The sequence below is a fragment of the Chelon labrosus genome, assembly GCF_963514085.1.
Source record: "Chelon labrosus genome assembly, chromosome: 20".
NCBI classification, from domain to species: Eukaryota; Metazoa; Chordata; class Actinopteri; order Mugiliformes; family Mugilidae; genus Chelon; species Chelon labrosus.
This window is the reverse complement of record NC_140353.1, coordinates 16,068,724-16,084,473: the sequence shown is the minus strand read 5'-3', so window position 1 is coordinate 16,084,473 and position 15,750 is coordinate 16,068,724. Positions and strand designations below refer to the sequence as shown.

Genomic DNA, 15,750 nt, shown 5'->3' with positions numbered 1-15,750 from the left:
GTCTGAGTGGCTACAGCAAGCACTGGTTGGCCTTGCAGTCTTCTTGTTTTCAGCAGGCAGCAGCGTTTAAGCTTAACCACTTTTCAAACAAAGTCCAGCTCTTATAATAATATAATATTGCATTAGCGGAACAGATTATATGTTTTTGCTCTTTATTTATTAAAATATCTAATGTCCCCTTGAGAAAAGCAATCTGGTTTTGAAAGTTATTGCTTCAGTACTTACATTTATTTCTTAAAATAAACAATGACTGTCATGGCCACGGTAATCACAGCTAATGTTTTTGATGATTAGGGAAAACTTGGCGTCTGTTAAAGATATAAACATCACTCTCACTGGTTATTTTCATGGTGAGGTAATATGTAAACTGTTGCTGAGAGAAGTGAATTAAGATTGGATTGTTAGAGTGTAGTTGTTTCTAACATAGCTGAAAGGGTTTGCTTTAAATTGACCTGTTATGACATGATTCTGATGTGCACTTACTTATGTAATCAAACTCATCTGTGGAGGGTTTTATCATGAACATATGGAGAACTCTAGCCGTGTTTGTTTCGCACTGGGTCGCTCTGAAAGCTAACTGGGCTGATTAATATTTCTATTAATACCAATACATCCTTAGAATTTAACAGTTTCTTTGTCTTTGTTCAGGTTGCAAGCTGCACCAACCAGATGGGCCAGATAGCTATAGTGGCCATGCAGAACTCCAGCCCTAAGGTGACTGAGTGTTTCAATGTAGAGTCCCGTATCCTCTGCATGGCTTTCGTCCCGACTGAGCAGCTCCAGCAAAATGGCGAGAACAACCATGCTGCCCTGGCGAAGGCCAGTGATACCCCGAGTGTCTGTCTGGGCATGGAGGAGGGCAGGTACAGATAATTAGAGACAATGTTCCACAAACACCACAAAATAATCTTTTCAAACTATATTTAATGACAAATACCAATAGTGTTATAAAACCCCTAATCTCTATTAATTTCATCTCTCCTTCTGTCTAGCATCATCGTCTATAAGAGCAGCCAGCGCTCCAAGAAAGTACGTCTGCAGCATTTCTTCACCCCAGACAAGTCCACCGTCACCAGCCTGGTCTATAGGAAGCACTGTCTGTACGCCGGCCTGGTCAGCGGCTCTGTGGCAATCTATCCCAGATCACAAGGTGTGTGTGTGTGTGTGTCTTCTGCTATATATTTTTTTTAGAGTGACGCCTTTTGAAATGTTTGTTGATACACTTAAATGGCTATAATTAGGACAATAATTAGGACAATTATGAGGTTAAATCACTGTTATTGTGTGAAACAGAAATGCATTCATTGAGATAATTAGGTTGGGGATTTTTTTTAACTATGTAGGCTGACGGCGTTTACTTAAATATTTAGTTTGGCCTGAATTTGGTGACTTCAACCATAGTAGGTCTATGTCTATGAATAATAGCACTGCTCTTGATTAGGTTACTTTGTTCTGAGATGGACCAGCGTTGATCATGCAGCAGTGTATCAGATCACTGTCTTAAATGTCTTAAAATGCTGAAGAGTTTCCTGCTAAATACTAAAGCAGAGGGTTTATACTGAGATGTCATTGTTTTATGGCCCTTTTTTCAGTAGGTTGCTATTGTATAAACCAGAGCCTCTGCATTAAGCTCCAGGTCAGGGGTCTCCTCTGCTGTGTGTCGAGGTTCTGTTCCTATTTGCTCTGTTGTCTGGGAGAAGCCGATCCGTTAGCGGTGACCTATTTAATGCCTTCCCTCCAGACACTGCACTCTGGGCTGCTCTCTTCCCACAGTCTTTCACATTCTCCGTTTTGTTCTGTCTCTTATTGGCTTTCATGATGGTGCAAACTGAGAGAGTCTCATCCTCTTCCTCTTTCTTTTTCTCTCACATAATGTGGGTAAAGATAAGTACTTATTTTGGAACACGAGGGAAGAGAATCTGTGTAATTCTTGGCTGTCAAATTTAAGTATGGGTGTCACTATCTTGTTGTGCCACCATTGCTGGAGGCATGTTTTATTAAACTCAGTGGCACATATTCTCAAATTAGATTTCTTGCTTTGTTGTTCAGTTAAGTTGGTCGGTTGGGTTTGTGTGCAGAAGACAGAAATGGAAACAGAGACAGAAAGAATATGGATGATAGCCTGAGGACAGAGAAACATGAGAAAAACTATTCTCCTCCTTCTCTCAGACTATAATTTCCTTGGAAGAAACAAACAATGTGTGTTCAATTGTTCCGAATTTTTTTGGACCCCTTATTACGCTACGTTTAGAGGCATTTTTTCCCTCCGTCACTGTCCCCACATCATCTGCCAGACAGTGGCGCCGTGTATGGCAGTGTTGACCTTTGCATGTTTAAGTATCTGCTTGTTATTTTTCATGACCACTGGTGTGTCAAATAAATTCCCAGAAGGAAGAGATTCCTTTAGACACTCCGAGTTTGATATGTATGATATTCTACATGTCACCAGGCCTGTCACTGTCTCAGGAACATGATGCTTGATGCTAAAATAATGACTCACCCTGCATACATTTGTGGGGACGCTGTTCCAGACGCGTTTAGCTCTGCTTGTGCTCTGTTAGCATTTACACCAATCAGCCACAACATTAAAACCACTGACAAGGAGACGTAAATAACATTGTGACAATTCAGTGTTCTGCTGGGAAACCTTTGGACCTGGCATTTGTGCGGATGTTACTTAGACATGTACCACCCACCTAGATCAGACCAGGCACCCCCACCCCATAGCAATGACACTCCTTGATGGCGGCAGCCATCCCCAGCAGGATGCAGCCTGACACAGGCACACACACAAAAACGCTGTAGGAAAAACTGAAAAAAGAAAAACAGCACAACCTGGCCTCCAAATTCACTAGATCCAAACTGATCAAGTATCTGTGGGATGATCCACAGAGGCCCCTTCCCTCAACCCATAGGACCCAAAGGCCCCCACTAACAACATTCTGTTGCCAGACACTACAGGACACCCTCAGAAGGCCCATGTCCATTCTCTAATGAGTCTTAACTGTTTTGGAGGCACAAGGGAGACCTACACAATATTAGGAAGGTGGTCATAATGTTATACCTGATCGGTGTAAAGTAGAGAATAGCAGAGCTAGGAGAAATTATCGTTTTTATTTTAGTTAGTGAAGTGACTAGAGACAAGAGATGAAAAACAACTGAACAGATGGGAATGCTGCTTTGTCTTTTAATGCTTTCAGTGCTGAGTTACTCAAGCAGCATGGAAATACTACTCTGGTGTTGATGCAGTGTTTCTGAAGCTGGCCAGTCAGCCTAGTTCTGCCACGCTTGCTATTTCCTCTGACTGAGCGTGTTAAGAGGCAGAGGCAATGATTCGGCAAAGGTCGCACTTCATAATGAGACAGTGACAACACGAACTCCGTCCCGCTCCGTCCAGCCATCCTTTATCGTCTTCTTTTCCCCGTCGAGAGCAGCACACATCTTTTGTTGTTTGCCGTAGCTTTGTCAGGATGAGATAAACGATTGGTTTGATCAGCTTTCAGCGTCTGGTCGTATTACGCGCACACTGCTGATACTGCTGCTGACACTGACACAAAGTAATGCTACACTTTAAGAAGTGAGAGATGTGGGCAGACACACTTCAGATGAGAGGACTTACATAAGCGTGCAAGTTGGCACTCATGTCTTTTTTTTTCTCTACTACTCCTTTCAGTTTTCCTTCTTTTTTTTTGTACTTGCACCTACACAGTGTGATTATTACAATAATATACACAGGGCATTGCTGGAATGCTAATCCCACCTGGCTCCCTTAGTGGCAGATTACCCTTACTTCCCCAATCATTACTGTACCTCTGAAAGAACATCCCTCCCTGCATGGCACCTCTCCCTTCAATAGCCGCCTTTGTGCCTTCTCTTAAACAAACATTATTGGCAAGGCCTCAGTCACTTCCTGGCCTAGATTAGCAAAGGGAAGCCAGTATGTGGATGAAATGTACTTTGTATTTAACCATGGGCCCATGTAGGAGTGGACTGTCTGGATTTATGTATGCCAAGTTGCTCCCTGTTTTTTCCTTTTTTTTTTATGTGAAACTTTAATTTCCAGCTGAGTTTTCGTGTTTTTTCTGTTTTTGCATTTGAAATACCCAATGTTTTCTTCCCAACAAACCTTCATGTGCCCACATTTTATGTATGCAGCAAATACAACGGCAGCAGAAGCGTAAAGTGTTGATATTTCTAAAGATACTGCCGGGGCCCGTCACATTGCAGTCGAGTTGGCACTGTAGGTGCTCAGGCACATGTAGAACAGAGTGTGTAGGAGGTGCGTGTGGGATACAGCTCGGCTCTGACTAATGCTTCACAGCCCATCTATATTCATAGTGAAGCCTGTGGAAACCATCAATGGCCACTCTTTCACCATTAGCAGAGTTATAAAAGCAGATGACCTTCACAGACGACATTTATAAAGACTGATTGACTGTTAGTGTATTGTTTATGTACCTTATAAACCATTCTTCTTCAGCCAATAAATGCAAGACTGCCATAGGCGTACTTTGCACAGGAGAATGAATTGATGTTTATGGAGAGGCTACAGTTAAGCTGCAGAGATTTGTAGCTGTATGTTTCATTATCTCTTACGTTTAGTTTCAGTTTGGATATGGTTCATGGTTTGCATACAGTATAAACTGGATTTTGTTCATATTATTTGGTGAAATGCTTTATATCCTAGGTTCAGTTTAGTATCGATCGGTGAGTATTTGATTTGTTCCCACAGATGGTTTGTGGAACTGTGACAAGCCCAAGTTACTGAAGCTGGGCGTCCTCCCTGTCAAGGCCATGCTGGCTGTGGAGGAACACCTCTGGGCCTCATCAGGTGGACAAGTCTTCATCATCAGCACCCACACACACTCTGTAGAGGTACGTGACAAGGTCTGATACTCTTTGGCTCCTCCTACATATCATATCATCCTCTACATCACAAGGTATGACTAAGTAACCCTTGGCACATCTCTTCTTATCAGAGTGTCTGTCCCAGTCTGCCACTGCAAACAAGCTGTAATAAAAAGGATGCATAGTTCTCTTTCTATTCAGAGTGAAGGATGATGGGAATTCAGCCAATGTAAAAGGTACAGAGGTACATGTGCTACGCGTGAAGCCCTCCAACAGTGTAAGAGCATGTTACCCCTGACTGATGATGCTATGGATTGGTTGCAGGAAGTTGGCTTGCAGCAGAAAGGGAATAACCACAGCAGAGTTTACCATAAGAATCACAAGAAAAAGAATGAAAAAGCAAACAGGAGAGACAGGCACTCCAGTGCATACAAGATCTTCGGCTAGTCTTTCCCAGGGCAGGGCCAAAATTAAGGGAGCAACAACAGCACAAACACAGGCAGAAAGTTTGACACTCCCACCAAGTGTCACCGGACAGCTACTAGAGGTAGACGTGTGTCTGCAAAGCTCTGCATAGCACCAACCAAGTACCAGCTCTGCACCATGCTCGAGCCTGAAAGACCACTGCGTCCAGAGTAGTATGATCCTGTGTGTGAGTTACTTTTTAAAGCTGGGGCACTTTTAAAAGTGGCACATCACTCACCACGGGAGAACCAAGAAATAAAAGAGTGAGAACTGGAAATTTTTGACAAGATCTTTTGAGTGTGGACAGTCAGAGTCTGGATGATTTTTTAAAATCTAAAATGTGGTCTTTAGAAGTAGGACCCACGACCACAAGTAGATTTAGGTGCTTCATTTTCCTCCCCTTCTTTTTCCTTATCCTGGAGTATGGATGGCATTCCATGTGTGTGTGTGTGTGTGTGTGTGTGTGTGTCTTGGCCTGATTTAGGGAGTGGAAGCACCTGCCCTGGGTCCAGGAATAGCAACGTTCTTCTGACACTCATAATCTGTTTAGCCTCATTAAGCTCATTATGTTGGACCACCTGCCTGGCTTGCTCTCTTTTCCACGCTAAGAACTTACAGTTAGTTAAGAGTGGTGACTGTATGTCAGGCAGAGAGGAAGAATTAGATTGAGAAGGAAGAAGAGGTGATCTGGATACAGAGATGTTCTATATTTAAAACCGTACAGATCTATGGAAAAACAAAAAAGCAGGACATTACATTTACATTCCATGCTCCCTCATTACCAGTTTCTAAACAATGCACTGAAGCACTTGTGAATGGACTCTCCTTATCCAAATATAACTCCACCTACGTGTTGAGCAACATGTGGTGTAATTATTGAGAGAGCCTGGTTTATTGGTCTCTATGCAAATAAACTTCACAATCACAGAAACTATTCTTCTTCAAGCAAATAAATTAAATGAAAAGCTGGAGTTAATAAAATGATGTAGACATAGTTTGGAAGCCAGTCCATGTTCTAAAGTATTGACGTATCACAACATAAATAACGTCTGCCATGCATTTGGACACAAAACAACATTTCATCACATACCTTGTTGTGTAATGTGAGTTCTCATTTGGTTTCTTTTGGTTTCCAAGGCACAATCAGATCACTCAGACAGAACAGCCACCAACGATGAATGGGCTGCTGCAGTCTAAACAGACTGAGACAGACTTTCTGTGGGTTGAGCAATGTTCCTCTCTAGTTTATAGTTACACACAACCACCATGATGTGACAATTTAAAATGCACTCTGTAAACAATAACACATTTGACCTGGGTCTAACACAGTGTCAGTATAAAACTAAAACTAATATAACAGTGTTGTTTTTGCACTCGATGTTGAGATTTTGCTATTGATGCCAACCAGTTCAAAACTAGATCTAATGCAATATCCATGGGCAGCTTGTTTCCTACATTACATGTCGAGTCAAATTAAGTGTAAGTATAGAAGCTGCTAGACTAAAATCATGTCTTATTACTGAGGTTTGTATAATTGATGCTCTTGATGGTCCCAGGTCCGCTCTCAGATGACTCCTTCAGTCTAACTAGCACTGAAGAAGCCTGTTTAAGCTATTGAATATACATGGAAATAATTCCCAATAAGCACATATTCTTAACATGATGTGAATATAAGATGATGACCACTTTTGCCCTTTCTCCCTCATCCAGAGGAAGCTGGAGGCTCACCAGGAAGAGGGCATGGTGGTGTCCCACATGGTGGTGGCCGGGGTGGGCATCTGGATCGCCTTCAGCTCTGGTTCCTCACTGCGCCTCTTCCACACAGAGACCTTGGAGCACCTGCAGGACATTAACATCGCCACACCTGTCCACAACATACTGCCTGGTGAGATGTCATTCTATTATCTTAGACTGGGAAAACATCACGTCTGTTCTAAGATCCAGTGAATATTAAACATTGAATGTGGAAGGTTTGGAATATTAAATAAGTGTAAATTATTTTCATTTATTTTATTTACAGTTCTAGCTATCTTGGCACTAAGCATAACTTAAGACTTCTTCAGCCACCTATTCAGCAGTATGAATTACTTGCTGAAAAGGTCACCTGTCCAGGGTCAGAAATTTTACAAATACAAGTTTATGGTTCAGCATCAAATACAGAAGGAATTTAGTCAGCTTACAGTGCTGAATTGCTTTTGTAGCCTCTGCATCCCGTCTCCAAAATTTTGGTACGATCTTCTCATTCATCTCCAAAGTTATCAGAACAAGAGTCAGTCTCAAATGTTCAAATAATAATAAAAATCTAGATAAAGCACTCACTGCATGCAGGTGGTGCTAATGTCAACATTCCAGCAGCTATTACTTTCCTTGCCCGCAGGAGGAAACATCACATTCTTGCATCTGCTGCTGCTGCTGCTGCTGCTGCTATTCTTTTCTTTCTTGCAGATGATTCAAAACACATTTGTCAGTCTTTTCGTCGTTTATCCTGACTATCAATTAAAACATTTTATTCTGTGTAGCATTAAGAGTTTTTGTCGCCGTATGGGAGTTGCTGCTCTGTCCACAGATTTGAGGTTTTAGATTAAGCTAATTGTGCGGGCTTGCCACCTTTCCCGCTGCACCAACCACTGCTTCTCTGTTTTCTTCTCCCGCCCTTCAGCGTCACTCAGTAATGCAATCTGTACAGCTGACAGACTGAAACACTTAAAGTTTGTCAAACTGTCTGACAAAGAACACCAAAGCATAGTTGGGCTCTCTTGCTCTCTTGATATCTGATCTTGAGACTGTCAAGTCAAATATACTTATTCAAATACAACCCTTCATTTGTGGTCCGTGATAAAGGTCCCCTTACCTCACAATTTCAAAGGGCTGCCTGTCAGTTATTAGCTGACATCAGTGCAGTTGTTCATACAGACAGCTTTTGTTATGGCAGGTTTGTCACGCTCTTGTCCTCTTTTCAAGAACTGCTTAGTCTAAACAATGAACCTGGAACCTCTCATTTTGTCTTCATGCTGTTGCGTATAAATCTTCAGACCTTGTCAACTTCATTTTCAGCTTTGTGAGCCCTGCAAGGGAATCCAGCCTAAATCTGAGCACTAGTAAAAACAAATACAAGATGATCCTTCCAACAACCGACCAAACATTATGACATCACATTGAGACATCGTACATATTTGCAGCTGAGCTAATGGAATTTCTCAGCAATGAGACGTGTCGGTGACGCCAACAGGTTCACAATTATTTGAATTAAGTACAATCTACACTTAAGTAACGTTAATCAAGCAGATTGTCTGCTGGTACAAAACGGTAACTGTAAATACAGTATATGGCCAAATAAAGTAAAACCAACGTTAGCTATGTTGCTAGAAACGATCAAGTGATAAAATCTTTTTACGATTTGTGTAAACTTTATATAAGTTTAACAAACTAAACATATCTGAAAGTTGGTTTTCTCTTCAGTACACCTACAGTAGTATGTAGCATCACTGGTGAGTACAGTGGTTTGTCTTTGCTTCAAAGAGGAGTTTACTTCTCTGACATCATTCCAGTATAATGGCTCACCTTTGGTCACAGATTGTGTAAGGCACTGCAGATGTAAACCTGTCATTAGCAGGCTGTGATATCTGCAGCAGAGTGTCACACGCGAGATAAATAAGCCCTGCCTCATAGAGACTTTGAATCCAGGTGACTTTTATTGTGGCGAGCAAATACTTGCTTTAGGGGCTTTGAATAAGAATACACAAGTTAAACTTGTTCAGTATGTAGGATTCTGTATGTGCCCACAGCTATTGAGTTAGCATCATACCAAACAGTGCTCTGGATTTGTGCATGTGTCTCTTAGCACCGAGATTAGTTTTGTTGCTATGGCAATTTGTTGTTTGTTGTCATAGACTAATACTGTATTCGTGTGTAGCAGTTGTTTGTGAAACCAGGGCAGCTTCCTACCGTGCATGTTTAAGCTGAACATTGTTGCTGGTGATGTTCAAATCAAATCCAGTGATTGTCTGTGTGTCTTCCCAGCCTCAGCTCATCTGAGTGACCTGCCGCTCTGGATCTCGTAATCTGCTGCATTATATCAGCGTGACCCAAAAAACGCGCAGCCTAAAAGGATGTTTGTAGTTGTTACGGGGAGATTTGTAGATTTGTAGCGTCCAATCATAGCTGCTCTCAGTCTATTTTGCCTTCATGCTGAGTAATGCAGACAGCTGTGGTTTGGCATGCGTTCCCTGAAACTGTCTTCGTGATGTTGCGGAGAAGTTTTACATAAATAATTTTTGACAGTCGACTCTCCGCCGTCGCCTTGAAACAGATTTGTTGAAATGAGGTTTTGATTCTACCTTTGTTTTCGCGATGACAGCTGTGGTTTAATCTGTATTCGTGTTGTGGTCAGCAGTTAATGACTATCCTGTATTTTCTCTGTGCTATTTCATCTTCACCGTCATTAGCAGTCCTGTCGTTAGCCTGACTGCGCCTGACTGCATGCACATTTAGACTTCAGATGAATTTCCTTGTGATGCCCCAAGGCAGCAATAGCATATTCAGAAAGGCATTCGGTGTATTTAGCTACAGTATGTCAAAAGGGAAGTGTGTGGAAGTTGTAAAATCTGCTCCATCGTTGCAGCTCTTTTCATCCAGCTCCCACTCAAAGCAGCATTTAATAATTGACAGAACCATCAGACTTTATTGAGCCACTGGGTGATGGTTGTAAATGTCATTTAGCTGCTGCCGGTGAAGCTATGAAGACACAATCTAGAGCTGCGAGGGCTCCAACACAAACAAAGAAGAAGCATTTATTCGCAGCTTGTTGTATCCATGGCTACAAGTTCTTCTCTCTGGCACGGTGATTAACTGTATTTCTGCATCATCACGATTCTGGCTGGAAATCAGATTTATGGGCACTGGCAACAGTGAATATACAAACCTAAGTTCCCTCCCGGAAATCCCTAATTGCAAGTAAAAAATGTAGGAGATGACCGACTGCTTGGAGTGTAGACCCCCGTGGCAGAACCTCACTGAAATGCAGTGTTTAGAGTGCTCTTCGTCAGACAGATGTGAATGATAAAAGCAGTCTGCTTTGGGACCTCACTACCCATATGAGCTAATAGAATCCATGCAACCACAGAGGAAGCTGGTTCCTGGACAAACCACCACACATGAAAGCTTTCATCCTCTGGGCCTCGCCATTAAGAGTTCGCTTCCTCCGATAACAGTATTTTGGATTTTGGATCGTCAGTCAGCATAGAATCAAAGGGTTTTTGCTTTATTCCTATTATTCTTTAATGAAGCACTTGCATGAAGTCCACTCCTTTGGTCATCTCCTGTTGCCTGTACCTTGTTTTTATCACCGCTGGCTTTTGCAGTGGAACAGAATGAGGCCGAAAAATGCGCCGTTTCTGCACAGACTCAGTTGTAATTGAAACTGCCAGACAAACGGTTTGGACAGGAACGACTGCCTGCGATCGATGTGTTACAGGAGAAGAATGATCTCTCTTTCATCTTCCATTCTGTGCTCCACTAAAGTTTATGTACTTAAGCACAGTAATAATATCTGCATATAATGAGATAACCAGAAATTGTACTGTACTCATCTTGATTCTCCGGGAAGTTTATGTTATTACGAAAGGTCCTAATTCATTTTTAGCTCATCTTACAGAACACACAATGAGGAAGGATTCAGAGAACAACACCAGCACTAGAAAAAGAGATGTGGGGCGTTGGCTTCAGTGTGAATAAACTCTGTCGATGGTGCAGTGTTGAATGTAGGAGGTGCTGGAGTTGGGCTTATCCTTCTCATGTTCGTGCATGTTGGAGCAGTTCTGCTAACTCCCTTCTTTGCAGACAGTTCTTCTTTATCCAAGCACTAAAGGCACGGTCGGCTGATACGCAGCATGAGCAGCAATTTACATTGTAACTCATAGCTAGTGTTATTTAAAGGAAGTAATTTAGAGCTATTAGTGGTTGAGAGAGTCATCATTTCCGTCCTGTGAAGTAAAACTTTGCATTTCTGTTTGTATTTCCAGTCACATTTTAATCTGGATATCGTCCTCTGAATTAAGACGACATTCAGTGGGGTTTCTTTTAAACCTCGACAAGTTTGTGCCTCTGAATTCCTTTTTATTTAAGCTAGGACATGACAAACCAATACATTTATATTACAGGGACGTATGGCAAAACCCTGTATAAAGGGGAGCAGTCCTTTTTAAATGTTGATGGTAGTCCACAGTCAAAGCAGACTGCACTGCGAGGAAGCTTCTGACGATGGTGGCGGCTGGCCGCTGTGCTCAGGCTCTGGTCTGCCTTTGTCTGCTGCTCTGCGACCTAAATATTCAGCCATGCATGGCCTGATGGGAAACAAACATGAGGGGGGGGTCAGTAAATAACACCTTCAGTTCTTCTTTGTTCGCGTGCCACCATTGTTGCACACGCCCCAACATGGATTACAGGCTTATTGGTGAATAAACATCCAGACCCCCCCAGAGATAAACAGTAGACACAGGAGGACTGGATGATATGCTGTAGCTGCAACGTGATGTGGCTCCAGTTACAAGCTGTCTTAATCCATTCTTCTTCTCGGTCCGATGGTAGATGGTTCCTGATTATCATCGAGCCATACTGTCCACTGTGATATGACTAAACTATTTGTGTGCCACAGGTATGTTGGTCTGGCTTCCAGGCAAATCACCTTCAGCTGTAAACTAACATGTTAACATGGACTTGCTAATGTAGATGAAAACTGAGGAGGTAGTTGTAGAGCACTTGTATTAGATTTACAACAGGAATAATGAATGAAGAGGCTACAGCTTGCAGCCCTATAGTGCACCATGATTACTCACAATGTGCTGATCGGAGCTATTTCTGGACTCACTGAATGGCTGATATCGTGTATTTTTGTAATGTTTGGGATTTACTCCTCCCTCCTGCTGTTGGTTGTCAGGTCTAAGTGCAGATCAAAGAGGTGTCCTGGTGTAGGATCAGGGCCGGAGCCTGGCCGTGTTGGCGTTCTCTCCGGGTTTATTTTAGTTCACCCTCTGGGTGGGGAACTCCAAATATTATGAAAGGAGGAAGTTGAGCAAGGCCCCCGACTAGCAGTCTGTGCGTTTCTACCAGCTCTGGACCGTCATTAGAAGCACATGTGGGCAAGACGCAGGGCCCTGGATTCTACTGTACCTGCCTGCCTATCTGGCAGGATTCTGGGAAGTCTGGCAGTGTGTGTGTGTGTGTGTGTGTGTGTGTGCGCCCCATGCAAGGGGTCAGCTCTACAGAGGGGGTCAGGCAGATAGACTGGCAGTAATTTTTCCTAAAGCCCAAGAGGATTACTTTGAGGGAGGAAATTCAAGTCGAGCTGTTACAGCAGTAATGACTCATGACAGTCTCGCCTCCCACATAGCAGGACCAAAAAGACTGCTTTTGCAAAAAAAACCCAGATTCTTATTACAGTCGCAAAAAAATATGATAAAATGTCTAAATAGAAACCATTTGTTGCGTAGCTAATTCCTGACAGAGCTACTATGTGGGGTTGGTCCAAGTTTCACATAATAAGTGACTTAACACAGACTGTCAGCGAGCCTGACTTTATTGCCATCCCTGCTGAAAGCTGCTGTTGACTTAACAATCTCATCTTCTCCAGAACAAAGTGGCCTCACGGTGATATTTCTAACCAGGAAAGAGAGGAAAAGGTCAGGCCAGGCTGTCCTGTTGTAATTGCCGTAAGCTTTCTGAATAGGGGCAGAGCTCCTTCCTTAATTACAGCATTACGCTTCACTCATTTTGTTACATAACACTTTTGTGTTTGTTTGTTCGACTCAAAGCAGACCATAATGGCGCATTTTTCTTTGTTGAGACACTTGAAAAGAGCTGCTTTTATCCTGGTACCTCTTTGCGTTGCCCTGGAGACAAACGAGCGCCGAACAGCGCGGCTGCAGAAATGCCGCCGCGTACTAAAATCGCACACCTCCCTCCCTCCCTCCATGCCTGGTGAAGTCACCCATTAACTGTGCACTTTTCTAATTTTCCAGTAGCGTGGGAGGATGTGTTTGCCAAGCTGTTTCTATTCATCTCTTTCTGTACAAATACCAGTGGATTTACTTTAGAAAGCACTTCAATTTATTTAAGACTAAGCTCATGTTCTGTTTGTGTTTCTCTGCAGGGAACCAGAGAGTGTCAGTGAGCAGTCTCCTGGTTTGCCATGGACTGCTGCTGGTAGGGACCAACTTGGGAGTGACTGTGGCTCTGTCCGTCCCCAGACTACAGGGCATCCCCAAAGTAACAGGTAACACAGAAACATCACTGAAATACATATTAAAATGTTTGTTCATAAAGATCCACAAACCCTCCATGAGGTCACCCAGTTTTTTTTGGAGGAGTAGTTCTGAAGACTCTGGCCGTCTCCATCTTGGCAGTAATTCAGAAGTGGGCTTAAAGAGATGAGGTTTGAGTGGAGCACCATGCTCAAAGCGACGAAGCCTGAAACCTTGATATATTTAAATGATTGAGTTGTATAAAAATCCAGCCCCATACAGTTGTCATGAAAAGGAAAATTAGCTATCGTGGGGACCTGTGGGGATTGACTCACATTGACTTATTTTTTTGTGATTGGTTCTAACACGGCAAAAAAGAATTCGTTGAAGGTTGTCTGTTCTCTCATTTTTTTCATTGTTCAGACTCAAAATATCAGTAGGGAAAAATTACCATCACAATTTAACAGGCAGATGTTTTTAAATTGCTTGATTTGTCCGAACATGCTTGTGTTCAATTACATTCAAATTAAAAGAGAGAAGCAGAAGTACAGCTCAGTTTAGCAGCTGAAACTAAAACATGTTAGGGATTTTTGCTTTACAGCTGACTCAAATGACTGCTGAGATATAGCATAACACAATTCAATCGTTTGAGCACTTATAACTTGCAGTGGTTACCAGTTTGTTCAAGTTGAGGTCAGGTTTTGTGCCTATTTTCTGCTGCTTCTGCATTTTGAAGAAGGATTAAGAGATGTTTCCGTCTTGCAACATATTACTCATACTGATAATATGCAGCGTACCTAAATATATCCTAAAGTGTTTAATCTCCATGGGGATGTTTGCTCCTGTTCCTAGGTCGGGGTATGGTGTCATTACATGCTCACAACGGTCCAGTCAAGTTCCTCACCGCGGCCGCTGCAGTGTGTAACCGGACCTCTGGCCCGCCATCCTCCTCCGCTCCGTCTTCACTCCAGCCGACAGAGCCACAGAACGCGGAGGGCGCCCACCCTCCCTCAGATTCATCCCCACAGGGACAAGGAGGCGTTTGGCTGGGAGAGGCGGGCTGCACCTCGATGGCTCTCCAGGACTCCCTTTCCACCTCGTCCTGCGGCTCCCTAAGTCCATCCCAGGGTTCCTTGGAGCACGGGCCCGAGGACGGGGCTCTTTACGACGTGCTCCATGACCCGGCCCATCACCAGAGGGGCCGCCGCTCGAGCAAGGTGGACGTCAGCTCTCTGCTGGTGGTGTCCGGAGGTCTGGGCCACCGCAGGGTGAACAAAAAAACCAAACAGTCCCGCCACGAGGACACCACCTCTACCATCATGATCTGGCAGATCCCATTACTCAACATGTGACACCAGCAATACACTGGGAGGTGAATGAAAAACATTTAATCCATCATCAGAAAATATACAAACTTCTTAATAAAAATCTCACCTTTTATCTTTTATCTTTTTAGGTTAAACCGCAAGTGCTGCCTACAACTCTCACGAGACGATGACACTTGACTGAATATTTGGGATCAATCAAACCGACTAAATGTCTTATTTAAACCAGAACTACATCTCCACCACATTCCCGGGATGTTCCTACCATAAAGAACCACTCAAACATGATGAGTGACGGTGCAAACAAGAAAGGATATACTGTACTTGTTAAGGAGTTACTTGTTTGAAGCCACTGTACCGTCTCTAATGTCGGATGTTGTCCTGTAACACGGTTAATACATTTTATTACTGTCCAGTGTTTGTGCCACACACTTTGACTGTATGGGACAGCAGTATTTAAATCAGTGTTGAAAAGCATTAAGAAATGACTTGAAAGGCAATGTAGTGTAACAATGGAGCTCTGAAACGGCTCTGTCAAGGCCAGAGTTGTACATTTATAGCACAACAAGACAACGTGCATGGGTTTTGGGCTCACTGAGAGGTTCTTACTTTTGTACCAGCTTGTCCAGAGAAAAGGGATTTTTTTTTACAAAAGGTGAAATACTGTAGTGATGACTGAAGTAGGTTAGGAAGGCTTGGATTGAATCCCTGGCTGGCCAGGTTTCTATTCGCAAAGGGAGGAAAGACTTGTTATCACCAAGAATGATTCATTTTTGTTTCTCACATAAGGATTATAAAAAAAAAAAAAAGATGAAAAGATTTATAATTTTGTCACACTTTTTATGTACTTATGTATATTAACAAATCCATAAACT

General features: G+C 42.8%; 1 protein-coding gene across 2 annotated transcripts in view; it reads left to right on the top strand.

The window, feature by feature from the left end:
* Positions 1-15,750, top strand: part of arhgef10 (Rho guanine nucleotide exchange factor (GEF) 10) — a 46,773-nt gene extending 31,023 nt beyond the window's left edge. For both annotated transcript variants that reach the window (XM_084569143.1, XM_084569142.1), the window contains 7 exons: positions 649-863; positions 993-1,150; positions 4,733-4,875; positions 7,024-7,198; positions 13,460-13,582; positions 14,403-14,922; positions 15,007-15,750. In XM_084569143.1, the coding sequence (XP_084425269.1) occupies positions 649-863; positions 993-1,150; positions 4,733-4,875; positions 7,024-7,198; positions 13,460-13,582; positions 14,403-14,902 (1,314 nt within the window). In that variant the 3' untranslated portion in view covers positions 14,903-14,922; positions 15,007-15,750. The remainder of the gene's footprint in view (positions 1-648; positions 864-992; positions 1,151-4,732; positions 4,876-7,023; positions 7,199-13,459; positions 13,583-14,402; positions 14,923-15,006) is intronic.